General features: G+C 32.1%; 1 protein-coding gene across 2 annotated transcripts in view; it reads right to left on the bottom strand.

Annotated features, from left to right (window-relative positions):
• The window catches only part of LOC105149376 (uncharacterized), a 33848-nt gene extending 9237 nt beyond the window's left edge, over nt 1–24611 (bottom strand). The window contains exons 1-4 of one of the 2 annotated variants that reach the window (XM_087414081.1): nt 24275–24585; nt 23938–24051; nt 10798–11034; nt 2237–2449 (exon numbers count right to left, since the gene is read on the bottom strand). In XM_087414081.1, coding sequence (XP_087270207.1) covers nt 2237–2449; nt 10798–11034; nt 23938–23986 — 499 coding nt within the window. In that variant the 5' untranslated portion in view covers nt 23987–24051; nt 24275–24585. Of the gene's footprint in view, nt 1–2236; nt 2450–10797; nt 11035–23937 lie in introns of both variants that reach the window. The other variant, XR_015547621.1, reaches the window with a different exon arrangement.
• Between the last annotated feature and the right edge of the window lie 3350 nt (nt 24612–27961).

The following is a 27961-nucleotide window of genomic DNA, read 5'->3' as shown; positions in this document are numbered from 1 at the left end:
GCTGCACGGAGACCCATTAAGAAGAAGCATCTGATATAATCTGCAGAATTGCGGAAATGCGTATCTTCATTGAACTGCAAAACTTTCCGTGCTAACCAGATACAATCAGATTGTAAATTGTTTTCTTCTTGTGCAATGATTAAATAATTAATGATAAATGACATGTAATATATAACATTTGTATTATACTTGTATAATATTATTTGAATCATTAAGGAAAAAAATAGCAAAACAATGATTTAGTTCCGGAATTAAATATACGCGATAACTTCGAGCTGATTGACGATTAAGCTCGGGTTTCTCGAATGCCACTGAAAAATGCATGTGGTGTACCGCGAGAGATGGGCATTGCGATGGTTTTCTAACAATTGAAAGTGGAAAGACTCTCACTTTCATCGTGGAAGAGTTTCTAAATGATTTCGTATGCAAGCAGGGCCTTTGACTTGGTTAGTGGAAAGGGAAGGAAGTATGAGTTTTATAGTGGAATTTTACGGATCGTTTGTATATAAAATGGATTATTTGCTGCTCTGTGAACGCGAAATTTTCGCAATTTATTTGTTTTACATTGAAAGCGACTAGCCTCCAACGATCGATTGTTCATAATAGTGATTTCGTTGTCAGATCGATGAATACTCGCTGAAGCGTCAATCTCTTCGAAGATGGATCATATCGACCGGAGAACGCGATCAACTAGTCTGCGTCAGAATTATATAGCGTTGACTATAAAATAACGTCTGCATACTTTTATCTGCATATTATTTTTACACAATATTGGGCAAATTATACAATAGAACATTAGAAAATAGAATATAAAAATAAAATAGAATGGAATAAATTTAATATTAAAAAGTTTGTTTTCGTTATGGAAAAATTTTTCCTACTATTTCCTATTATAACAGATGACAATTCAGTATAAAAACCTAATTATATGTTGCAACTTTTTAAAGTAAAGTTAAAAAAAAGAAAGAAAATAACTATCATTCATATTATTTATAATTAATTTCAAGTAAATGTGAGAAAAGTTATTTAATATAACTCAATCTAAAATATTATGATTTACTCAAAGCGTAGACTGGCAATGTTGGATACAGAATTTATTTCGATTACTGAATCCGTCTTGCTAAGCTTGTATTACCGGTAATTATCTCAGTAATGCTTATTTATTGATAGAAAGTCGAGAAAACGTGCCATGAAACGAAAGTGTCGGACGACGGATGGGATATTTACAGTATCGCGGGGATTTTATCTCGACAGCGTGAGTCTCTCATTAGAATTCATATCGAGATCACCGAGAGACTTTATCGTCCGTGCTTATCAGCAGTATCGCTCGTGCTTATCAGCAGTAACGCTCGTTACTACAGAACAAAATGATTCGCAGCAAATTGTAGAGCACGAAAAATGCTTTTTATCGCCGCTTTTTACCAACTTATTCCGTCGAGAGACGCAACATCATAACGAGCATTTGATTCAATACCTGAGATTGACACCGCGAAGAAAATAGATACTGCAACGATTCGATGCGCTCGTAAATCACTACATGAACGGCAAAGGTCTAATAACCATCGCTATCGCGATCTTTCTTACAATCTCCTTCATAATTTTTTTTTTATTTTACACTCCTCGTCAGAAGTCATAAATTGTCTTGCTGGAAAAAAATGGTCAACCATTCGTCCGGAGCAATAATTGGAAACAGAGCGAATCATCGCTTGAACACCGCAATGCAAATATCAATTTTCCCCTGCTCTCTTAATAATTGCTTTAATTAGTACGGAATAATATTTTCGAACATAAACACATTCATCGTTGTATTTACTATTTAACATAAAATCTGTTATCTGTTACATATTCAGAAAATATTCTAATTATCACCTCAAGTTCTTCATTTATATAAATTCTTCATTCATTTAATAGTTTCATCAATTAATACTTAAAGTTACACAAATTCAAAATACACAATAAATAATTCCAAAATATCAACAAATTATGCTTGAACTTCTCAAATTTTAATCCCTATATTTTTAATACCTAATATTTTTATTTTCTTGTTTAGATCATCCGAAGTTGTTTTCGAGGTCGATGTCATTACAGGGTAAACGACACGCTGGATGAGCTTATTGAATGTTGAACGATAGTGTGTAGAAATATCGTCTGTGATTTGCAAGAGTTCATTTATTACGCGAAACGGTAAATTCTCACAAGCGGCGAAGCGCGAAGAAATATATACGGTATTACTTACCACAGCACGGCTTGCCGAAGTCCAGTCGCACCAGCTGCACCATGTACGGTTCCAACAGGTTCACGTACCACCATGGTCTGCGTTCAGGCTTCGTCAGGGTGCAGGTTTGCGGCGTGTATCTCTGACCGCTGCTTCCGTCAACCGCGCGTTGTGGAAATCCGCCCTCCATGGTGCTGGATTGCATCGGCGCTTTGCCGCCTGCCACGTTCAGAACTGCAAAAGAGAATTAATACAATTATCATGCTCGATAATTGATGCGAAATGGACTATTTCCTCAGGTGTTGAAAAATAATTGGACCTTTCCCTACAACGACATGATAATTCGAGAAATTCGCTAATGAAGATAGCACCCTTTGAATTTCCAAATATATGATAAAAATTGATTTTTCTTCTTTCTGACTTTCCCTATCAATTACTTGTCGTATTCCTAATAGATGCTTGATTAGAGTCTCCGTTAACGAGTGCATCGTACATCATCTTACAGAAGATGAGCACGAGATTACATCGCGTTAATAAGAGATTACGCACCACCCATTCTTGATCCATAAATTAAATAGATGGCTGTTTGATTATAAAATAAAGAACGACACAAAAGATGATCGTATGTACGCGTACACAACCGCACAGATTTTTTTATACATCGAACGCATACTTCAGTGACGCAGCAATATTTTCCTGTGAGAAAATCGCTCTAACTCATTACCATATCTATCTGATAAAAAGAAGGTCGGCCGCCATCACTATAACCATGGGTGAATAGCCGTACGGCACGCGCAGATGGAGACCGCGGCCATCTGTGGCCATCGCCAAGTTTTGTGCAACAAGTGCCGTGCATTCGCAAACACGTTGGCGGCCTTGCGGTAGTTTTACTGTACCGTAACGTGAGAATTTTATTGGTGCGATGCCGATGACGATGGTGCGTGCTACTAGCCTGCGATACGCATCACCTCGGCCTTAATCATGTTTAATCAGAATCTGAGCTTAGCGATGGAATCGGTATCCTTCATTGTGTGGGTCGACCAATCAGACGGGTCTCCATAATGCTGTTGCATTATCTAGTTATTATATAGTATAATGATATTTAGCTTGTTTATACTCGTTTAAGAGCTAATATCATTCTTTACTTGATAGTCACCGAGACCGATCAGATGGGTTTCCGTAATGCTTTTGCTTTTTGTAAGAGTATTACGTAGAGTATAATGACACTTAACTCGTAATTAAGTGAGCTAATCCGGTATCGTTCTTTATAATCACTTGAGATTTAAGTTATGCTATATTTTACGATCAAATTAGATCAAAAAATATTTTACCATCGTCTCTATTTACGTTATCATAAATGTCATTGTATATGCAAATTTTATACATAGGACTCGGAAAAAGCAGGTATTCCGTACAATATATGAAATAGATAGATAATAATCTAATCTAATCTGTAAAGTGTTTGCCAATTGCTTGCGTTGGAAATGCGTTAATGAATTTCTCACGCACGTATAACATTCTTCATGATCAGTGTAATATGTAACTTGCTCGGTATAAAGCATTTCATAGCGTCGTTTGAGATACCATGAGACGCGCGTTTCTATATACAATCTGTTACCACGGCCTCAAGATATCTCATGAAATCTTGCGTGGAACAATTAAGAGATGCACAGACAAGATGAGCGTATCGCATGTAAAAGTCCGATGCGTAAACAAAGGACTTACTGAAAATTCACTCGTATATATCAAACATCTTCAAGATATTCCGATAAATGCGTTGAGAAAGAGCGGTCAGATTTATTCGTTAAGGCTAATCTTCGGAATCAATTGTATTCTGTGGAATTCTTGCAGTGCGGAAATTGTACTTTTGTTTGTGCGGAAGAAAACTTGGACTCTGTTGGAAGTAGGAAAGCGTCGTGTTTTTACATTACACAATTGATTACGAATCAGAAATAATTAACATTAAAATCCAACGAAATTAATTCTTCAACCGCGTGAAAATGCTAGAAATCATAAGCAATTTAAAAGGAGATAAATTGTAATTACATATTGTTTAGATTTATTATTTTCATAATCGACACTAAGTAAATAATATTATATTAGGTGTTGGAATTAATTCGTAGCGTTTTTTAATGAAAGAATGTTATTTATTTCACATGAGCATTAAAAAATACATTAATGAAAGTACTTCCCATCATTTGTAAAACGCTACGAATTAATTCCAACACCTAATAATATTATAAATTAATAAAAAAATTAACTATTTAAAAAATTGACTACTTGCACTTTTAATGCAAAATTTTTAATTAAATGTACATGGTATAATGTGATTAACCGAGCGTCTAAATTGTAATCTTCATTGAGACGTGTGCGTTAATCGTCTGCTGTACGCAATTATTTTAACGAAGCAATCGAAATTCTATCGAATAGGCGTCGGTTTGGCACACAAAGATAATCGATGCATTCTCGACCTAAACCTACATACTGGCTAGCACCCCCCCATAAAAGTCCACGTATGCCGCGCACGTGGGCACGGTTTCCCACAAGACGAATGCGTATGCACGCCATACATACCTCATAATTTACAGTTATTTCTTATACACGCAAACGCAAAAGGTTTTTTTCATTATTATATCGCTTCCGTCGATATCGCATAACGAGAAGTACGACGAGCATTTCGCAATTGTATGTCCTTTCGACCTAATAATCATGTATAGTAATGTCTTTTACTTTAATTGTAAGATTAAATTGCTTTTACGATTTTTATTATAAAATTATTTATAAATTATTTCAATATAAAATATTTACACGTAATGTGTGTTCATGTCAATAAATTACTTTAATAAAATATATATTTACAAATTAATATTTTAATTGAAAACTAAAATAAAATTTTGTAAAGTATTACAAAAAAGAATTAAAATTATGCCAAGAAAAAAATCAAAATAATACTTTAACAATATAATACTAGAACAAAATATTACTTAAAATCAAGACTAAAAATTATTTACAGAAACAAAAAGTATTTATTTGATTCCTAAAATATTTTGTTGAAAGGACTAAAAATAATGTAAAGTTTTAATAACTGAAAGTTGTGTTATATATAATAAGATTTTATCACGAATGACACTATTTTCTTTTATAGATGATATTGTAAAATAGCATATAGCATGTCCCTGAAATCAATTATTATTGCTTACATCATTCTTGTACGACTATTATTTTCTATTATTTTTCATTGCAAGGCTTCCACATACCATTCTTATAGTTCGACCATCAAGGCAAGGTAATATTATACCATATCGACATACTAATCGCTCTTATATCCTTGTTTGCGATATTTCTATCATGACGAGAATATCGATGATGCAAAAAGATTAATGACGCATTAAAAAACAATATTTGCCCCCGTAAAATTGTTAAATCCATCGAACCGCTTTTATTATTATAATAACAAGAGTTATTTTAACTTGAACCGTTAAACTATATCGTGACGCGATCAAGAAGTTCTTTATTGAGTACTGAAAAAGAAAGTGCAATCTTACTTTCGTAAAACACGAAGTACTTGTGCATTCTTAAGTTCGAAAAACAGGAAATAGACAAGCGTTGATTTTATGTCTGACTTGAAGTTTTATTATGCCATTTATCGGATGGTAAATATAGTCCTACTTTTTTTTTATTGCTTATAATCTCTCTAACTTGAAACATTTTCAAATATATTAGGTGTTGGAATTAATTCGTAGCGTTTTTTAATGAAAGAATGTTATTTATTTCACATGAGCATTAAAAAATACATTAATGAAAGTACTTCCCATCACTTGTAAAACGCTACGAATTAATTCCAACACCTAATAGTTCATATAAATCTCTAGAACTTTTTATGAAGACATTATCTTAACAGAATACTCCATTTTTTTTCGGGACATTTTCGAAGAACGGAAATATTAGATAAAACGTTTAAATCAAGTTTGTTTAAAAAGAAGTAGACAGATAAAACAGACCTGTTTATATAACGAGAATTAAATATCGCTCCATTTTAAAATCCGCAAAACTTTTTAAATTGTAAAAGACATTAATAAATAATATTTAAATTTATCGGATAATATTAATGTATTAATATTGAATCTACTTATAGATTTTATACACATTTTTTTTAAGTTCAGTAAATTTTGATGAAGCCAGGTCTGAAATTTAAAGCCTGATACTTGAAGTCTTTCGAATACCTCTCCTTTATAACGTCATTAATCTCGGAAGTCCGGTCGCAAATGGATTCTTTACGGAAATAGCGTGTAGCTATTATATTATAGAAGGCAAACGAGAGGTGTACGTTCGAAAAGTCAAGTTCACGCACAGTTGCGCAAGTGGCAACCTGCTCTCGCGGTCGGCGGATCACGAGAAATTGTTGCGACCGTCTTAGGTGGGCAATCGAGTAATTTTGTGCAAACACTGCTCGCGCCGCACTCTTGCCTCGATCGTCAAAATAATGACGAAGAAACGCCCGCGAATGTACGACGGTTATTGTCCCGTACAAGAAATGCCATTACGACGTCATCAATCTACGCGGTATTTCCTCTTGCCTTGGGAAATAGGTACCGTAGAGGAATGCGTCAGATTCTGCTCTACTGAACTACCAAACCTCCACTATTATTTAACAGAGATATCTAACAGAAATTCTTGGATATTCTAACAGTTTTTAACAATTAAGATTTACATGAATAAAAATTATTACAGATAAATCAATATAAAGTTTTTTAATAAAATTATTTTTTGTCTAAAAAAGAAAATTCGATAAATATATACAAAATAAATATAACAAAATATACAAAATACATATACTGATATTCAAGAACAGCCATTAAATATTTGCAACATGTTATCTTAATCGCCAAGAGATTTCTAAATGCGAGAAATGCATGTAATTGGACAGAAGATGTATCATTTAATTTGTATTGCTTTTTCTGTCTTTCTCTCTAAAGCATGTATCTATTTAATTAAAAAACAAAACAGATAACATTTTGATATACTTAAATCGTCTTAAGTAAACATAAAGTTTAAAAAAGAGAAGTTTAAAAATAAATAATAGAAGGATCGGTATTAATAACATATTTAAGTGTTAAAATTTGCTGAGAATAATTAGCAACATTATCGCTCAAGAATAAAGTTGAGTGCTTGAAAACATTTGAGTTAAGAGGTCGTTAACGATTTTTATATGCAGACCGTGAAATTTGAAAATAATTTCAGAGGTAATGTTCCGCCTTTCTGATTATTGCAATTTCACTCACCCTTGTCCCTTTTTTCCTCTAATCGGAAGAATCGTGACCTATATCTCCTGTTCCAGTAAGATATGCCATTTAGATATGTTTAGATGTCGCGCATTAACAAAAACTTTGCATCGTCATCGTCGATGGTTGCAGTTAATCTCCATCAGCAGTTTTATCAAGCCGTCTATATCTAATAATACTTTTCTAAATATAATGATTTATTTTTAACGACAATAAATACGCATTGATGAATAATATAATTGATGGACTGGTACGACTATCTTATATTTTATGGTCGATTAAAAAGTTTATTATCAGAGATTAATTATTAGAGATTAATTTGTATTAATTATAGTTTCTCACTTATAAAGTAGAACGTCGATTTGATATAAGAACTTACATTATTATTTCAGTATTATATTAATTATACAATTCAACGCTAAATTCTCTCTGAAGTGTCATAGTACGTATCTTAAAACTTTGCTCACGTTGAACACGATGTTGTCAGTATTTGCATAACACATCGGGATTTTAAATAAATTGAAATTTAAATAATTTCAAACGAGCAAACAAAGTGATATATTGTGGAACTGTGTTATTGATATTCTGTACAGCATACAAAGTATTCATTAACAGATGAAAGTGTCAGAGCATTGTTAACGTTTTAATCTAGATTTAATCTAGAGACCTACTTGTGACTCAACCAGGAAAAGGAGACGTAATGAAATTTACATGTGGGATGTTTGTAAAATAAATGAAAGAATAAGTAATTCAATGTAAATTACTTATGGCATAATTTATATTATATTATTATTCATTATTAGAGGAGATTTGTTGGCACCTGACAAGTGCATTTCTCTTTTCATTCTTTCTTTCTTGCGTTCTGCTTGGTTCACGCCACGAAGAGACAGTCCTTGCAATCATCGGGGCGTGTCGACATCATGTACTCGTAATCCACGCGACCCACTTCCGCCTACAACACGGCGCCATTTCTCGTGATCCTGGACCAGTTCAGCCTGTCATTGAATTCGCGGAGCATGGCCGTGAGATCTTCAGAAGCGATTCTCTCCGAGCCATGCTCTTTCACTTTGATACATTTTGCACGAGAACATGTGTAAGAATTTTATCGCTAAAAGGAAGAGCGACGTTATGCACTTCCGGAGCACATTTCATTCAATCATCAGTTAATTGCACGACTAAAATAAAAAATGGGTCAGTTCACGGTTTACTTTACTTTTTCTGTAATTCTGATTCTATTATAATTTTTCTGAAGATGAAAAGCTAAGTTAAAATTGTAGTTAATTAATGTATTAGTAAAAGATAAAATTCGAATGTTTTTCTTGAAAAAAACAGATTAAAGTAATATTTGATATTAATTACAAAAAAAAAACAGATTAAAGTAAATATTTGATATTAATTTATACTACAATAAAAACGCGCGTAGAAATCTTAATCTATTTCACAAACTATTTTTTATTTAAAATGTTCTTTGTTAATAAATTTATAATAATAATTGTATGTAAAGCATAAGTGTTTGTAATTTTAAATAATTAATAAAGTTAGAAACTTATTTATAAAGTTAGAAACATCTATTTTTTGAAAGCAATGGATAATTTATATGTAATCATTTAAATAATTAAAACTTGTTTTATATTTAAATGATTACATATAAATTATTCATTGCTTTCAAAAACAGATGTTTCTAACTTTATATTTTCTTTAAAATAAAATATATTATAGAATAAGGAATTAATTTTACATTCTTTTTAAAATAAAATATATTATAGAATAAGGAATTCATCAATTTAAAAAGAATTCCAAATAAGATATAAATATTTTTTCTTTTTAAAAAGCACAAAAATATGTAATAACTGCTTCTTTTTAAATATCATTTTCACGATGTGTTAAATTTCAGCTTGCTCAGTAATCAGTATAGTAGAGAAGTAATGGAAGGAGAATCGGTCAACCTCATTCCTAAGATCGAACGCAAGGCTAGAAAACGCATTCCGATAAGTAATTTCTGTAACATATGCATGGAATATACGAGGATCCATTACCGGTCAGATATCTTTTGCTAGTAAGAAATGCAATTAAGATACGCTTGCGCTTTATGTATAAGAAGACATTTATAAGAAAACACGTAAGAAATTTCGTGAAGTAAATGACTTGCTAATGAGCTGTCTTAATGTCTTGTTCCATATTTAGACATTATTAGAAGAAAATTAATATTCCATCTCGCGCTAAGATAAACTAAGAATTTTCTTTATCTTATTCCAAAATAAAATAAAGATACAATTATGGTTAAAATAAATAATATGCGATTGAAACGACATAACAAAAATGTCGGGAAGTGTTTCCAGAGTTACAAGAAAAACAGGGTAAATTCTCTCAACCTGGTCCAAGGACAACGAAAAGTCTGACAGGTCTCTGTTTAAGGAATGCGCGTAAGATTGGGAAGGCTGTGGGCATTCTTAAGTGGTAACAGGTTCAGAGTTAACGGTGTACTGCCCCCACCGGTGCGTTCCCAACATGGTACTGCTTCATACTTGTACCAATAGTCGTTGTCGGACGACCTGCTCGGTCAAGGACATGTGGAATCGGGTCACTTGCCTTCCCGAAACAGCGGACGCAAATACAGTCGAACGTCATTGGCCGCTCGCGTCGAATTATAATAGAAAGGCGGACTATTCTGTATAAAGACATTCTATCCTACGCGAAGTGTCTTCAGATTTATTCAGTCATTTCCCTTTTCTCTATCCAGCTTGGACTCGATTTCGCCTTAATGAAAACATTGAGGAGATAACAGTTTCCGAACTATGCATTAGATAATTAAAAATGATCGATTGTTTGGCTGATAAACCAAACTTACTTATTTTCAAAATACATTTCTTTTACTTTAATAATATTTTAAATAGACTTTTCATTTATAAAAATTGAAAATTTATCAAAGAGGTCATTTTCAAATCCAGAGAAGATCAAAAGAAAAAAAATTACGTTTGAGACTCTTTGTATAAGGACTAGTGACATTTACCATACAGCATCTCTAATTATGCTATTGTCATCATCAAATCTTATAAATTATATTATATCAAACTAAATTATAGCAAAAACCAAATTGCAATTTGTAATTTACAAAATTGTAAACAAGAATTATTCCTATATGGGTTACTTTTTACGGATATCAAATGTTCTGATAAGACATGATTACCATTAGCGATAAACTATCGCATATCTAATTGTACAATATTACTGCTCAAAAGAATTAACATTATGTTTGAGATAATTAGAAGTGTTATGCATCGAAAAATGGATAATACTTACCGCAGAAGGGTACGCCTTCTGGCACCCACGAGCCTTCGGCTTGGCAGTCCCTCCTCGCTGGTCCTAGAAGCTCGAAGCCACGTTCACAGGAATATGTAGCTCTAGTGCCTACCGGTAACGTGGTATCCTTAAGAAGTTCATCCTCCTCGTCTATGATGTCGTCGGAATCTCTGATGGTGAAACGCACGCTACTATGTGCCGGTGCACCTGGATAACCGCATCCGGCGCCATTGGATCCTGCAATGTAATGTTTCTTGTTATTTTATTGCGATTATCATCAAGTATTTCACGGATAATGACGCGCGTGTAAATAAATAAACATATTTATTTATGCTGATGTAAGTATCATAAAAAGAGATACAGCATAGATTTTATACGAATTATAATGGTATTAAAAATAAAAAAAAAATAATAAAAATAAAGAACTGTGTCACAGAGAATATGATCTACTTATGACATGACTAATTATACTGTATTTAAACTAAAATATAACTTTCTTTCACAAATTAAAACATAATTAATTCTCAGAGAAACTTTTCTTTCTTGTTGTATACACATACATGGAAAACATATCTATCTTATGATTAGAAATTTATATGTACATATACACACACATACACACACACACACACAACTTCTTATTATATAAATATTTAAATTTATCGCAAATTTTGTTATATTTACATTAGATATTATTCTTTAATGAGATATTAACGCGAATACTTCGTGCTAGAAATTCAAGTGCTGCAGAGACCTAGTTCCTATATGTAGAAAGATTTCACTTTTGTCCTCGTATAGCGACGATAGCTATCCAGAACGACGTGCTAATTAATATAATCATTCCTGTTTTCCTTTCTAATTTGATTAATTGCATATTATCGGTTCACAATCATATCTACGAAAGTTACAATGTAAATTAAGTAACTGATTTTGTTGAATGTTTTCTCAAAATGCAAATGAAAGAATGCTGTTTCAATCACATTTTTCTATAATTGTACGTTTTTTCTTGATACCATTCGCAACGTTTTTCTTCGATGATCACGTCTAATCGCGCGCTTCCATTTCACGGCACGAAATTGCTTCAAATGCTCGCGCGCGAATTCTCGCGAGAGCTGTTAACTCTTCACTACGGATATACACTCTCGGTTATCTGCGCGATTCAATCTCTCATGACTAATTGCACGAATAATGCAACGCGTTTTCTGACCAGCCATCGTAAGCGCATCGCAAGTGAACACGCTTTTCAATCTCTTCGCCGTATCGAAGACACGCAACCTCACATCATCACGCACCGAGCCAACAGGGTACGATGCAAGGCGGGACGTTGCCTCATCGGATTGCCGCTGCCGTTTTCAAGCCGATGATTTCAATGGGCAGTGGAGTCTCGTCACCTTCCTGAGCAAAATGCTCAAATCACCGAGCAGCAACATAGGAGCGTTTTACGTTATTCTCGTGCGAAACGAAAGGGTCTTATTTATGTAACTCGTATCATCCCTTACGTAACAAAAGTGAACACAGGAAACTAGTCTCCGTTTAAGTGTTTTACATTATTTCGCTTTTTCCTGTGATGGATGAAAAACATAGGCTCGGTTTAAATACACATCCGTTGCCAGTGATTACGAAAGGTGTTGCAAAGTGGGATAAGTTTATATTTCCATAACATAACGGTGCCATAAAACCGTTTATTAAAAAAAAGAGTTAATTCTCGAACTTTAGTCTAACTCTAAATATCCCAATAAAGATTATATAACAGAGTATTACTCTACCTCTGAAATTCATTCAATTGCAAAATTATCTTTCATTCTTAACACACTTTATACTTTAGAATCTGCTAGTATATCTTAGGAATTTATCCGTTAAACAAAATTAACCCAGAATTTCACGAATTTTGTAATATACATCCACTTTCCGCAGTCTGGAATTCCAACTGGTTAACGATTATGATGAAAGCGATGCATACTTGAACCTTGCGTCGGGAGATGCAGAAACTGCCTGAAGCCACTCCTGATTACACTACACCCTTCTCGTCACGTTTCACCGAGTACGCAGACAGAAATAAATGCAGAAATACATACTCGGTCTCGGTGGCAACCCGCCATTATTGTAATCCTGTCATTTACATTCATGTACGCGACTGCCAGTGAATCCCGAGAGCAAAGTGCAACATATCGAGCTGCTGTCTGCTGGTTTTTGCAAAGAAAAAAAAAATTGGGGATACGAGCGACGTCGGTGAGACGGCGTAACGGAAACGATAACGCAAGCAAACGGCGGTCGCATCCTGCAACGGTCGCGCAATCGTCTAGGAAGTCATCGGCTATGCAGACGCGCATGGTGTGTGCTAATCCGAAATACGATGTTTGAGGAAAATAAACTTTAACAACATGACGAATTTCACTTGCTGTTGCATAATAATCGCTGTCGGTTTTTATTCTCTTGTCTGCTGTTCATTCTATTCCTTTCCAATAAGAACTTAATGCACTGTAAACCACGTTTACAAAGCTTTTTTTCACGAATAAAACATATAGATTTCATTCTTCCGACAAGAGATTCTTATGGGAAATATTCAGATCATATCTCTCTCTCTCTCTCTCTCTCTCTCTTCTCTTAACTCTGACAAGACTCAAAATTTATAAAGAAAGCAAGAATATCTTTCTTTTTGCAAATATCTAAATTTAACAAGCAAAAACAACTTCGTCATAGTTTCATTATTCTATTAATTTATATTTGTACTCTTCTTTATTATCTATTTATTACAATTGTAAAACGTTTGTAAAAAAGTTGTTAAATCATCTCGAGAGTCGGATGTATCAAGGCAGGTCTCGAAATCAGTGAAATCGCTCCGCATCTCGACTTACATCAATGTATTGTCTAGTGGTAGCATGAGATGAATGCATCAAAATTGCAAATCAAATGCAGCAAAATTGTAGAAACCGATGCAATTGTAGAAACCGCACACGCTTGACAAAAGCGGACGTTGCGGCGTGAGAGTGAGAATCATTGATGTTATATATAAAAATATATATATACAATTTATACATATCATCAAACGCAGTAGTATGTGGATTATTCAATCAAAATTTTAATTATTTTTTGACGAGCAATTGAATACCATATTTCAGAAACCTTTAGGACCTTTAGGACTTTCATGATTTTAAGTAATTTCAACTCGTAAAATTCGCTACCGATTCGCGATAAAAAATGTAAGCAACGCGACAATTGTCGCAAATATTACAATTCTAATGTATCTATCGCATTATAATCTAAACTTGGCAAAGTTAAAATGATTTTTATAAATTTAAAAAAATCTTTCTATTATATATAAATATTTATACACATATAGATATAATTCTATAATAAAATTATTTTTCCAAGGACACGAAAATAATCATAAATTATTACACAAAACCACTCAAAATTCTGCATCACGTTCAAGAATCATTAAGGCATACCTGTAAGACAAGATTTTCTCTGAAAAATATTATGTTCTCAAGGTAAGGAAAAAGCACACGTCACCCGCCTAATGCACGATATAAATCTTTGCCGAGTTAATGTTTTGGACGTGCTTTCGGCGATTTAGGGATGACATTCTATTCAGAAAATGATTTCATATAAGAATGGCTCCTATAGTTGACAGCTCTCAGATTTTATTCAATAGATTTTGTCAATGTGTTCAGATAGTTATTCTAAGCAAAAGGATTCATCAATATCTATTTCGAATAATAAAAAAGATTTATATATACTATGTAGATTTTCGATTTCAAATGCATTCACTGGAATAATGGATCACAGCATAGTAGAGAATAATTTAAATAATATCTGTGAATGAGAGGATAACATTCTACTAAGGTCTGTGTAGTAATTATAACGTTAATATGATTTCAATAAATTAAATGATTATTATATGATTATAAATTAGAGAATTTTCATTATTGGGCTTTGTAAAACAAAATGTTCATATTTTGGGAGCAAATCAATCTATGAATTCTTTTGTTTAGAATGACATTCCAAATACTGCAAAACTTGTCCGTCCGACAAAATACTTTGTAAATTTTATCCAAAGTTTACCAGAGAAGAAAATAGGAAGGCACTGAATAGATCTCTTCTAAAACTTTTAATGATATCGTTGTTGTCCAGCAGCTTTATTATTTATTTGTATTGCTTTATATTGTATCTGCACAACATAATATAACGATAATAACCATACTCGTTAAGAATTATAAGCTAGGCTTATTATTTTTAAGAATATTGCTGCAGAGAAACGTAAAATAAGAAAGTCATCTAATTCCAGAATATTCCTTTGAAAAATCGTAAATTCTAAAGTGATCTGAGAGCAGAGTGAAAAAAATTCCACATTTTTTAGATAAAGTCCACATCAGTGCAATGGTACGAGGCGATATTTTCCGGCAAAAAATCGATACAAATTCTTATTAAAAGTAATAAAATAAATAAAATTTTATTATTCTGATTCAATATTCTGGTATGATTATTCTAATCAATGAAATGTTTTCTAATTCAAGCTTTATAAAATAAAACCCTTTATAAAAAAAAATGAATTAGGAATCGATACGTAATAATAAATTAATTCGTTTTTTTGTCACAGATATTGAATGGTAAACCAGATGAGAAACCAGATCTATATGAATTTTTTAATTTGTTGCTATTAAGTATACTTTTCTCATGAAACTAAAAAATAATATAAAATTAATATAAAAATTTAATAATATTTATATGCAAAATTTATGTTTCAAAAATATATTTCATATAATTTTAATGAAAAAAGAGTTTTATCAGATATTTTATTACTATTGATTTGTTTCGTTGTCCTTTAAATTATCTCTCGTTCATAATTAATAATGATTTATTAATTAAAGCAAAAATTTCTTTTTGCGTAAAGTATATAAATATATTTTTTAATATTATATTTTTATAGTTTTTATAATTTTTGCCATTTCCGAATTTTATTTCCATTGAATAAAGTCTGGGATAAAATTCGGAATTACCATAGCTTTTTTTTATCCAATAGATTTTTTCAACCAACCCTATCTCAGGAAAATCTAAAATGATAATATGATTAAAAAAGATACTTATGTAGTTTTCATAATAAAAAAAGTGCTTGTCATTCACAATAGAATGAAGTTTTAATGTGTTAATGTAGACATGTTCTCGGCAATTTAAGGATGGCATTTCAAAATGAGCAAACGGTGCTATCACCAACAACGCACAATCGACGCTTCGTGGGTTGAGTGCGTAACGGTTCGCACTATTCAATTAACATATTTATCGTGCGTTTTCACAGTCGCGTATGTGATGCGCCAATAAAGCGATCGTAGAGTGTTAGCGATTGGTCAGTCGGCTAGTCACGTTAAGAATGGACAAGAGGAAGCAGATGGAGTAGTCACCAGCTCCGTTAATTTCATATTATATCACTTTTGTGTCAAATTTCTATTTGTAAGCGTTACTGCAGAATCAAATAACATGATAAAAAATATAAATTATATTTAATGTAATTATTTATTGATTAGTTAATTGAATTTATTTATTGTTTAGTTAATTAATAATTCTTATAATAAATATCAACGTACGTCAATTAAAAAAATGAAAGAGATTGTAAAAGGAAATCTTGTCTTAAAAATAATTGATTTATATAATCTTAATTATAATATTATTATAATCTTATTCTAATTTTTAAAAATCTTATTACATTACAACCTCATACTTTTAAAACTCATTATATGGGCAACCATAATTTCGTTAACAATTGACGGATTACTAGATTATGTATATATTTTGTAAAAAACATTTAATGCATTTTTCTTGAAATAATGTTTTTACCCAAACAAGACAAAATATCAAAATGATGTTAAAGTGAATCGTTATTGATTGAAAAGTTATTTTTAGTCAATCATCAATCATTTTGGAGATATTTTGATGCCGTGTTATGACTTGTGTTTTATTTAGGTAAATCCTGTCTCACAATCGAAATTTTTATAGTAATTCATGATAAAGACACAGAGATATTATTTTTTATTACAAATGTAAAACAAAAGATATTACAATCCAATAAAAACTGAGTTAACTTCGCGTTATTATTATCTTTAAATTTATGTCTATTAATTTCTATTCTCACATTACACCATAAATTTCTTACTTCGTGATATCGAGTTTCCTATGTTGATTTCACTGTGTAGAGTGTATCTTCTTCGAAAAAAAGAGGAAACCGATCGATAAAGATCGCGGCGATGTAAGGCACGCGCGAAGCAGGTGCTACATTATCCGCCTCGTGTTACGATACGCACGTTACATGTTCATATTCTTGCAGAGAATGCAGGATGCATTACGTGCACGCGCCACGAAAAACAAAGCTCGCAGTAACTACATAGCAGATTTATAACTATAAGAAGAACCACTTTACAATCCATTCGCTTTAGTAATAGTGATTAATTTCTTAATAAAAATCATGAATGTAATTACTAATATTTTGCTAGTGAAATAATTTTTAATTCTGAATCTAATTATCTATAATTATAATTAAAATAATAAAAAAATATATAAAAAATTGCCGTTTAATTTTTAAACAAAAAATTGTTCGCATTTTATAATATCAACAAGCAACTCAATCCAAATTCGATTAAGTCTAATTTTATTGTTACTGAAAGCGAGAGATTGTGAAAGTACTATGTTAAAGGTTTTTGCTACGAATTTTGTTACAATCTGTTATATAACATAATTTTTTAACGCATTAACTGTAAATAAAAGTCTAAATTATAGATATTAGATAGACCGTCCGCGGAAACCGTTGGTCGTGTTATCGAAATAAACGTTGCAAACAGTAACTGTTCGTTATATCCGCCTAATGTAGGTTGCTGCTGGCATCATCGTAATTGTTAAGCCGTAAACCGGGGCAGAACTTGAAGCCGAGGTTTGCTTGATTTGAAAAATACTTCATCCTACTGGCATTTATACATGATCGCCATCAACGTACGCAGCCACACGGATCGCGAATTATCAAGAAATTGATTAGAGACCGACAACCAGCCGTATCTTACAATGTAGAAAAATGGATCACTAACCTACGAATTATTGCAGATAAAATATTACTGGAATTGCGAGAATTAAATCGGAAGTGGTAAAAAATCATGAAGACTAATAGAATTTATAATTAACAGTTATAAAGTTCCGCGCATGTGAAATCATATTCTTTTCTTGTGTTATTATAATTCTCTTCTTACAAGAATCTTTTGGACGTTTGGATAAATCGCATTTGAAGTACAATAGTAAGTAGCACGTGCCTTGAGTAAATGAGTCTATGTAGGACAATAGAATGGAGACAACGTGTCAGAATCGCATGCAAAGGATAAAAGTTATTCCGGTGTAAATATCAGGTCACCACTATTTCACCGTTATCCTTAAAATGAAGCGATTGTCGTACCACATCTATCATTTTACCTCGCTACCGTGACAAATACATTTAATAAATTACCAGTATTACTTTCAAATTTTATTATTTGTGCGTAAAAGCCTATACTTGATGACAATAATTGACAATATGACAAAAGTAATAGCTTGCGATTATAATCCTTTCAAAGTACATCAGGTTGAAACATTTTTAATGCTCAGTCATTGTAATCATATTTGGATCTAAATACTGTGTAAATAGATTACGCAAATTTAGATAATTATTTTTCTAATGCAGAACTCTTAAAATAAAAATTCAGTTATATTAAAACTGAATATATACAATATGTATATATATGTGTGTGTGTGTGTGTGTGTGTGTGTGTGTGTGTGTGTGTGTGTGTGTATGTGTGTGTGTATATTAATAACGTAGGATTACTGACGAAAGAAATCAGTTTTATTTGATAAACACACAAATATAACTACAATTTTTATTAAGAATTTTTTCCGAATTAAGATTTATTAAGATTTATTTCGAATTAATTTTATTAAGATTTTTTTATTTAACTACTGTATTATTTACATACGTTGTATATTTTTTAATTAATAATTTTATGTTACAATTACAAAATATCATATCTCATATTTTAAGATATAAAATTCATTATATTAAATTTAAGTTGTAATCATTATTCATTTATTAATAATCAAAGATTTCTCTTTCTGTGAGTGTGAACGCAAAATATAAGCAGATTCATTACCCGCATCGACTCTATATAAATACTTTTCTTTTTACAACAAAGTTTCGTTTCTCACAGATTTTACTGACTTGCACTCATCGGCTTTTGTTCATATGTAGTTCAACACGTGGTTTTAACGTTCGGGATTTCGCCCACGCCACAAGAAAAGTAGATAATCAGGGCATAAGTAGAAGAGAAAAGGTACGGCGGACTCGCCTTCTTTTTTCTGCTTGCTCGCTGGGTACTACTCCCGTTATTTCACGGAATTGTGGGAAATTGGGTACTGAGCCGAGCTAATTAAACGCACCGACGTTTTGTTTTCAAGGTGAGATACGTGTGAGCCACCTACGTGAGCGAAGCTACGATTAGTTTTATAATACGACGGAAGTGCATGCACTTGTCACGAGAACCAACAATACTGTCGATAATTCTGAGAGTCAAAAGCAGATTATACTGTTTCTAAGTAATATTAGACAGCAACAATGGTTAAAAAGAATAATTGAAACATTTCTAAAATTCTAATTAACCTTTAGAGGATGGTTTCTATTTTTCAAATCTTATAGTTTTTCTTTAAATAGGATTTGTTATAAATCACTATTTTATTGTATTTCTTAAGATATACCACTATTTTAGCATCAGTGATTTTTTTGTTCCGTTACAAATAAATTAAACACTCAGCATTATCATCAATTCTCTTCGATGAAATCTTAACGATAATTAATCATAAATATATTCATTAAATCACCCAAAAATTTATGTATAATATTAATAACTTTTTAAAAGCTTGATACAAAATAAATTACTCATAACATTGCATTAAAGTAAATTAGAATTTTCTAAAAGTGTTTACTTTTAAATTAAACTGCGTTTCTAGATTTGCAGCAGCATCTAAGTTTATCGCTGATGATCTAGTGTGATGACATTAGTAAGTCGGATACAGTTGATAACATCGTTGATGTCACGTTTGTAACATCGTCATGTCTGTTATTGAATTGTAAAATGGATACATCATAGTTTTTAATAAATATATGTGCGAAAATTTATCAGATGTCGGCATGCTTATTGATTTAGATTTTGCAAAGCGAGAATATGTGAATATTAAATGATGAATACTGTCAACGTTGAACGATCGAGTTTAACGAAACAATGAGTAATAATGAAACCTGCTCGCGTCTTAGTTGATACTTGACACCGATCGGTTTAACGATAACGTTACAGCATTGATCTTTTATATAGTTTCAACAGGAAATGGCACGTACTCAAGAGGACAATAACTGGATATGACTCAACGGCAATTGGAAGAAGGCAGCTGGTCGAGAACGTGCGGTTATAGGAAATGTCTGAAGAGTGTGTGGAAAAAAAGGTTTGACGCGTACGGCGACACGTGGGAATTGCAAGTAACCGCCACTTTACTGCGACACAATCTCGGTCATTAACCTACGGAAGTAGCTCGTACGTGTTACAGTAAAATGTAAATAAAGAAACGACAGTCCTCATTTTCTTCACGTATTTAATTTCTTTTCTATCAATTGCTCGCTATAAGATAATCGCAGGAATTTTGCATGAAAAAAAAAACTTATAGGTAAATTAAGGCTGCAGCATAGACTTTTACATAACGTATAAACGCATAATGCATAAGAGAATCAATCAATCAAAATTCCTCTTTTCCGTGAAGAGGAAGGAAAGGAAGGATTCTAATTGATTGATTCTCTTATGCACGCGTTGTACAAAAATCGCTGTGCTGTAGCTTTAATAATATTATAAAAGTATAAACATATATTTCTTAGATCTAATGAATCTGTTGTATCAAATTACCAAATCAATCATTAAAGAATTATAAAAATTATCATTATCAGACTAGCTATAAATTAAAATTGATAAAAAAGTATATCTGACAGAATTTATTGTTAAATTATAGAGGTCAAAATAAAAATATCTGTTCTCTGAATACGACCTGTGAAATTTAATATATTCAATGCTATTATAAAAATTCTGCATTTTAAAGTAACGTGCTACGAGTTTATAAATAGCTAAACGACTTTCTTCACGACAGCGTCCTGCGTCCGAGCGGTAGTAGGACTACGAATCTTCGCAAATTTCTCACGCGTTATTGCCGCGGTAAAACCGCTTCGCTTGGCCACTTTCCACACCGTGGAAAAACCAGCGAGGATCGTGGAAAGTCGATTACCTGCGTGCACGATGGAGATGAGAACGCGTGCTGCGTGAGTACGCCACGTCTCATTTACGAGATGTGCGTTTATACCTGCAACTACGAGCACGTGCCTCTCCAGAACGAGCGTAGCGGTGTCTTGCAGCTAACACGACGTTGAAGAAGTATTTCGCTTAACCGGACGGGAAATAGAAATTGAATCTACGAACGGACTATCTCGTAAGATAATCATCGCAACATGATCGGTATTAAGTTAAGAGAATTTCTACGGAATCAAATTATTTATAAAATCATTTTTAATCGCTAATTATCATTAATTAAATCGGAGACACTTTACTGGTTACCGATCACGTTATCATTTAAATAATCATTAATCGTAAATCTAGTTTGTCGTTACGGACGCTAACTCTAAGTGAAATTTTAGATCAGATAAAGAAGAATTGGTGTGTATCCTTTCACGAATACACGTAGTCGCGCACGCATTACATACATCATGCGCTAATTAGCGAGCAAACTTCACTTATTTTCAGATACTTCTCGTCTACCAATTGTGTATGTAAACGAGTGTATGTAAACTTCGGTAATCTATTGTTAAGTTCAATAACGCCGCGAGCGTGGGATGATCTTGACCTCGAATTGAATTGCACATGTGATATCTCTATCAGTTATAATAGAAAAAATTATACTTATTACATTAAATCTCTGAGAAATGCATTCACTTATTTAACATTCAATTTGCAAATATTAGGAATATTTTTTTCTACCGTTGATGTAAATAAAATTGTTATTTTAAGAAGTAGGCAAAATTTTTTTATTTTATAAAATCCTGTTTCGTCTATTTTACTGTTTCGTCTATTTTACGAAAAGCTTTTGTATACTATTAAATTCATAACGTTAAATTATACCTAGTTTATTTTAAATTATTTCTATAAATCGCTATTGCTCCTACTCAGTACCAAGGTTGGGAAAGTTGCTTTATAAGTTAATTTTTAGGTTGTCTTATTTGTCATAGAAATTGAGTATAAAAAGTAATACAAAATTGGAACAAATGATAAAATATAATATAGAAAATAAAATACGAACTGTACTCAATTTCTATAATAAAAAGTAACTTATAACTTGTAAAATAAAATGTAAATTTTTCAATTCTGCACAAAAGTCGTTGAATTAATTAAAACGATGAAATTAAACAATTCAACTCAAGAAAATATATTAAAACCATAAATTTAATTTATTATGTATTAAGTGCATATGTTAATAGGAATGTTAATTTTGTTTACTTTAAAATTAATCGCAGAAATGAATTAATTTATAATATGATAACACATAAAAGTTAAAAATAACAAAATGTTATTTAACTCAAGGGATTAAGTTACCATTGCTTTTTTAATATCTGTATTCTGTGTATCAACGTTACAATTCGCATGAATTAACTCAAATAGAATTTTAATGTTGACATGAATATTTACATTATTTACAAGATCGTATAATTAATCTATAATGAACGTTATAGATTACTCTATAACGTCGTACTGTATACGCGTGCTTGATTAGTGATTGTTTCATCGCCGGTTCCGCAAAATAAAATGTTTCAATGGAACGTAAAGTAGAGAATGTCGTTACGAACTGTAAGCATTGTCTCATAATCAGTCGACTCATTAAATATCTTGGCGTTTAGAAAGCGACAAGTGAACGGGGTGCAGGGGTAATGATTATTATAATTTCCTCAGTGCGTTAATGAGCCATTATATTTTCCACGGGAGATTAATCCATCTTTGCACGAAATGCTTATCCTATATTAAGGATTTCTAAAAAGATATCCAATTACATTTTATGAAAAATTCATAACGAAGCGTTACACAAAAGTGCGATTAAGGCAATCATGAAAGTGACCGATTTTATATCGCGTTTTATTTTATGCAATACAAATATCTATAATATATAAGTTTTTTGTTTATCTGTATATAGAATAAAGTAGGGCTGTTCCGTCAGTTTTAATTTAATTAAATTAAAACTGATTAAACTTTAATTTAATTAAAATGAATACAGTGCAGCAAAAAAAAAATATCTTTTTGCAGTGACATGTTTACAACTAAATTATACAAACATGACTGCTTGTTAAAATAAGCATGATCTTCAAATATTTAATATATATTATTCAAAAACATAAACATTATCGCGAGAAATAAGAAAGCTCCTTTCTATTTTATAATAATAAAAAACATATAATTTATCGTTCTCTAAAGAGACGTGTAAATTCAGAAACGGAATTCATCTATTAATTCATCAATGATTCTTTCCTATCTATTGCTTAAATAACAATTATTATAACTTAATAGATATTAAATAACAATTATTATAACTTAAAAGAGTATTTTAAAAATATTATTTTGTTATATCTTTATGTTAAAAAATATTTTCAATTAATTCTTTATCCTTAAGCTATTATTTTTAAGAAGCTAAAATTATGTATATGTGTAAACAATTACGAATCCGTTAAATCTGTCAAATCTAATTAGATATACCAATGTACATATATCGATCTATACCAATTATATTTAATTGCTCCTTAACAAATGATTCACTAAACGCGAGCGCATTAGTAACATTACAAATTTAAATATAAAAGTTATACATAAATACATGTTTTAACTTTAGTTTATTGTAATGTTTATTATAATTTAAGAATATTTTTACTTGAGTATCTTTAAAAATCACATTATTCCAAATGCTCATAATTATGCTCCTAGCATAATTTAGCAAATTTTTACATAAATTAATACATATTTATATTATTAACTGATTACGAATTAATATTAAACAGAATTCATGTACCTTTGGCGGCTAGAATGATGAAAAGGAAACACAGCAGTCTGCATTCCATTTTGTTGATGAACACGAATCTTCACGTGAATCTTCCGGCTTTGAACGCTCTCTCGTTCCGGAAAACTGTCAAAGAAATTGTTCCGGTATTACTCCGATTTGGAACAATAAATACGTTTGCAACAAGCGCACTCCGTTAGAAAAGTTCACCGATTGCACCTCAGACGAAACATTATTTCAGGGTGCGACCCTCTCTTCAGTTTTCTTTTCGGGCACTGAACGCAATCGACTGTTCGAAACACGGAAATCGAATAAAGATCGATGCGAGAATCTGTACTCTCCCGGATACCTTCGAACGGGATTAATGTGATGATGGTGCTCGTGCGTCCATTGGTAGAACTCGTGGAGGGTTTCTCTCGCAGACCACTATAACCGCCGTCGGACGTTCTTACTTGAGGACTGAAACGCTTGTTCCTTGGCAGGAAGTCATCCAGGTATTCTGTTCCCCCACCTGCCATTCCCTGCTACCACTACCTCGGCAGGTAACGACCGCTGTGCCGGTTGCCATCAGGAACGAGGCCTGTGCGACTGACTGACTATTCATTCCCCCTTTCTACTTCGCGCCTCTCGTCCGGTATTCAGGCCAACCTGTAAGCCAACACGGCACCAAACAACGAAAATATGATCCTTCAGGATAGTAGGATTATCATCTTTCTATAAGAAAGGAATGTGCAGTTTAAAGTAAATCTGAAAAAATGCGAAGTGTTGTAGCAGGTAAAATATCTTCTGCTAGATACATGAAAAAAAGAGAAACACATTTAATAAATGATATTTGGAAGGCTGCATGTATTTTATTTAAAAATATTCTAATTTGAAAAATACATTTTCATCTGTAACTTTTCTATTTGAATTTGTAATATTATTGATTCTCATGTTTAATGAACTAAATCATTTATCAAGAAGCAATTAAATATAATTGGTATATGTCAATATATATTAGAATATATCTAACTAATTAGATTTGACTATGTGTAATTATATATTAATGAAGATTAACGGAAAGTGCTAGTATATGTTGCAACAAACGAGATGACAAAATATTATACATAGCTTACAGTTTACGTACGTCACGTAATGTGTTATCCTTACGGTAAAATGTCGAAAACGTCTAATCCACGTTGTTATAACTTTACGTCAAAATTAATTTTAAGGATTACGGGTATAAATCTCTCTGAGCATAATTCTCGAGGTCTTTCTATTCTGCACGATAATTGATAATTACCAGCATACAATTGTCATACGGGATATAATTGTAGTTTCACAGAACAAAGTGCGTCGCTCGACATGGGACCGTAGAAATGGAAACAAGGTATCTTGTAGAAAATAACATATGCAGAGTTCCTGCAAGAGTGCACGCAATTGTGAAAACTCGTGGAAATTCTACGGCAATTTGTAGCAATGTATTCGCGATTGAGAACAATATGTGTATAATTTTGCGAAAAACACAAGTGGAGTCGTAATTTGTTATGTGTTTTTTTTTTCGTAACGCAGCCAATTAAATAAATCGCGGAAGAGAGATAATCCTCACAAAAAATATATATATCTGCAACAGAATCAGCAATCTCCATATGCAATTAAAATGTTTTTAAAATTTATATAAAGTATTTACTGAAATTTTATTCTTTTTTTTTATTTTTAACTTTATTCTTAAAAAATTATATTTTCAAATTTTATATATACATATAAAACAATTACCCATAATTTTTTGTTTAGATATATTTTGTTTCTATGAAAGTAAGAAAGAACCTAGATTCTTTGCGTTTAAACAGGAAGGACTAATGTAAGAAGGCATTCACCCAACCGCGTCACCCTAAACCCGCTTGCCTAACCCTCGGCACTTCCTCGTCCGAGTTAATTATAGTTTCTTCGTGATACTAACAATGAAGAGCGTCCATAATTCTATCTTTGCAGAACGTCTCGTGCGTGCTGATCAACACAACCATGAAATTTAATAGTCTACATGTGTTTTATAGAAGTGTTTCACGACGGGATTCGTTCCTGCTCCAGCGCTTATCATTATAAGAACTTTGAAAAATTGCAGAAAGATTCCTCATATATTTACTATGCACGCTCGTATTATATAAAATAATTATTTTTATTTAATATAATACGAGCGTGCATAGTAAATATATGAGGAATCTTTCTGCAATTTTTCAAAGTTCTTATTTGAAGATATTTTTTTTTGACAATATCAATGGAAGAAATAAATTATAATAATTTTTGTTTTCAAATACTGAAATGAACTAGTTCATAGCTGTATGATTTTTCAAATTACTTTACAGGGAAAATGTCAAGCAAATTTTCGATATTTGTGGTTAGTTTATATAAAAAATATTTTATATTTATATATTAGATATATATATATATATATATATATATATATATATATTTTCCTTTTCATAATCCTTTTCTGATAAAAGAATAGCAATGAATAAGTCGAAAGCTACATAACCGGGTTCTTGCAATGACGCATAGTTTGCCTACCGCATACTGTGCCACTCGATCAAGAAGAGAGGTCACGATCGATTATTCAATTAGAAATTAAATGTACAAGCATGTGACCAAGCATCGTCTATGCGCGCGTATCGCCGCCATATGCGGTCGCATGCGTTGTATTCATGCCGACTGCTTTACGGCGCACTGCACAGAGGTGCAGCCACACGAGATTCTCGATTATCCTAGCTCTTGTTTATTCTACTTTGCAGTAGAGCGGATACTTGACCGATAGCAAAGCGAAGATCAAAACGTTGGCCGCATATTCAATGCAGAAAACATAACGCGCGTGAAAAAGTATTCAGACTTTCAGAACGTTTCTGCGACACATTTAGCACCACGCATTGAAGTCTCCCTGAAGATCAAGACAAATGTTTAGTAGAACAGATTCTCGTTACGAGTTATGAATTATATTTCTTGTACAAGAACTTGTGATATTTATTTTTGTATAAAAATCTAAATATAATTATATTAAAAAATAGGAATTATTTTATTACTATATATTTAAAAAAGAGATATATAATAAAAGATTATTATTACATTTATATACAATCTTATTCAATACTTAAGAGATATTAAATATAGTTTGCAAATATTTTGCTGAATTATTCAATACTACACCTTGACCGATGCGATTGATACACACTGCAATGTGGATCGTATCGGATTAACCGTGTGATTCTCGACTGATTCGAGCTACTTTGTGCCGGTCACGGAACTGAGTGTGTAGCATTATCTCCGCGGTCATCTTTACGAAGCACGATCGTACGAAGTATTGGATTGAAAAGTAGCGAGGTCAGATTTGGTAGAAGTTGGAAATTCGGCGCGACGAAAGCTAGCGGTGTGTCGCTTCACGAGTTACTTCGAATCGAGTCACTTGTTAGTAACGCCGGCTTCCTGACCTACATACCGCGACCGCCATATAACAAACGTAACACTTTGTAGCGGCGTGTGCACTCACGGACGGATACACGCGTGCACCGGACACGATTGTGTCGTGTATATGCACATGTATATATTACACGTGTACACACATACAGCACACATTTTGTGCTCCATCGTCATATAAAATCGAGTTTTCATTCCCAATTCTTTCAGATTTAAACTCTAAACTATTTTTAAATCCATTTTTAAATCAACTAAATATACAGGTTGTCTCAGTAATTCTGTTATACAACAATATCTCTTACCATTAATGATATGCAAAAATGCTTGAGGAATGAATTGTTAGTTTGAAGGGACACATATTATGGTGGAAATCATTTTTTTTCTCAAGGTTATATATTTTAAAAAATTTCAAGATTATCGATATTTTTTTAAATAGGATTACATATTTCTATCATTATAGCTAAGATCGAGATCAATTTAATCATCTATAATACAATCTTTACGTAACTTTGAGTACGAAAAAATTCAGAAATTTTGGGGAATGGATGCAAATAATAAAATAAGATGTTCAAAATTATTTCCATTGACTTTTAAA

Source organism: Acromyrmex echinatior, chromosome 15 (genome assembly GCF_024713525.1).
Source record: "Acromyrmex echinatior isolate Ae372 chromosome 15, ASM2471352v2, whole genome shotgun sequence".
NCBI classification, from domain to species: Eukaryota; Metazoa; Arthropoda; class Insecta; order Hymenoptera; family Formicidae; genus Acromyrmex; species Acromyrmex echinatior.
The sequence above is the reverse complement of the archived record's forward strand: the minus strand, read 5'-3'. Positions and strand labels throughout refer to the sequence as shown.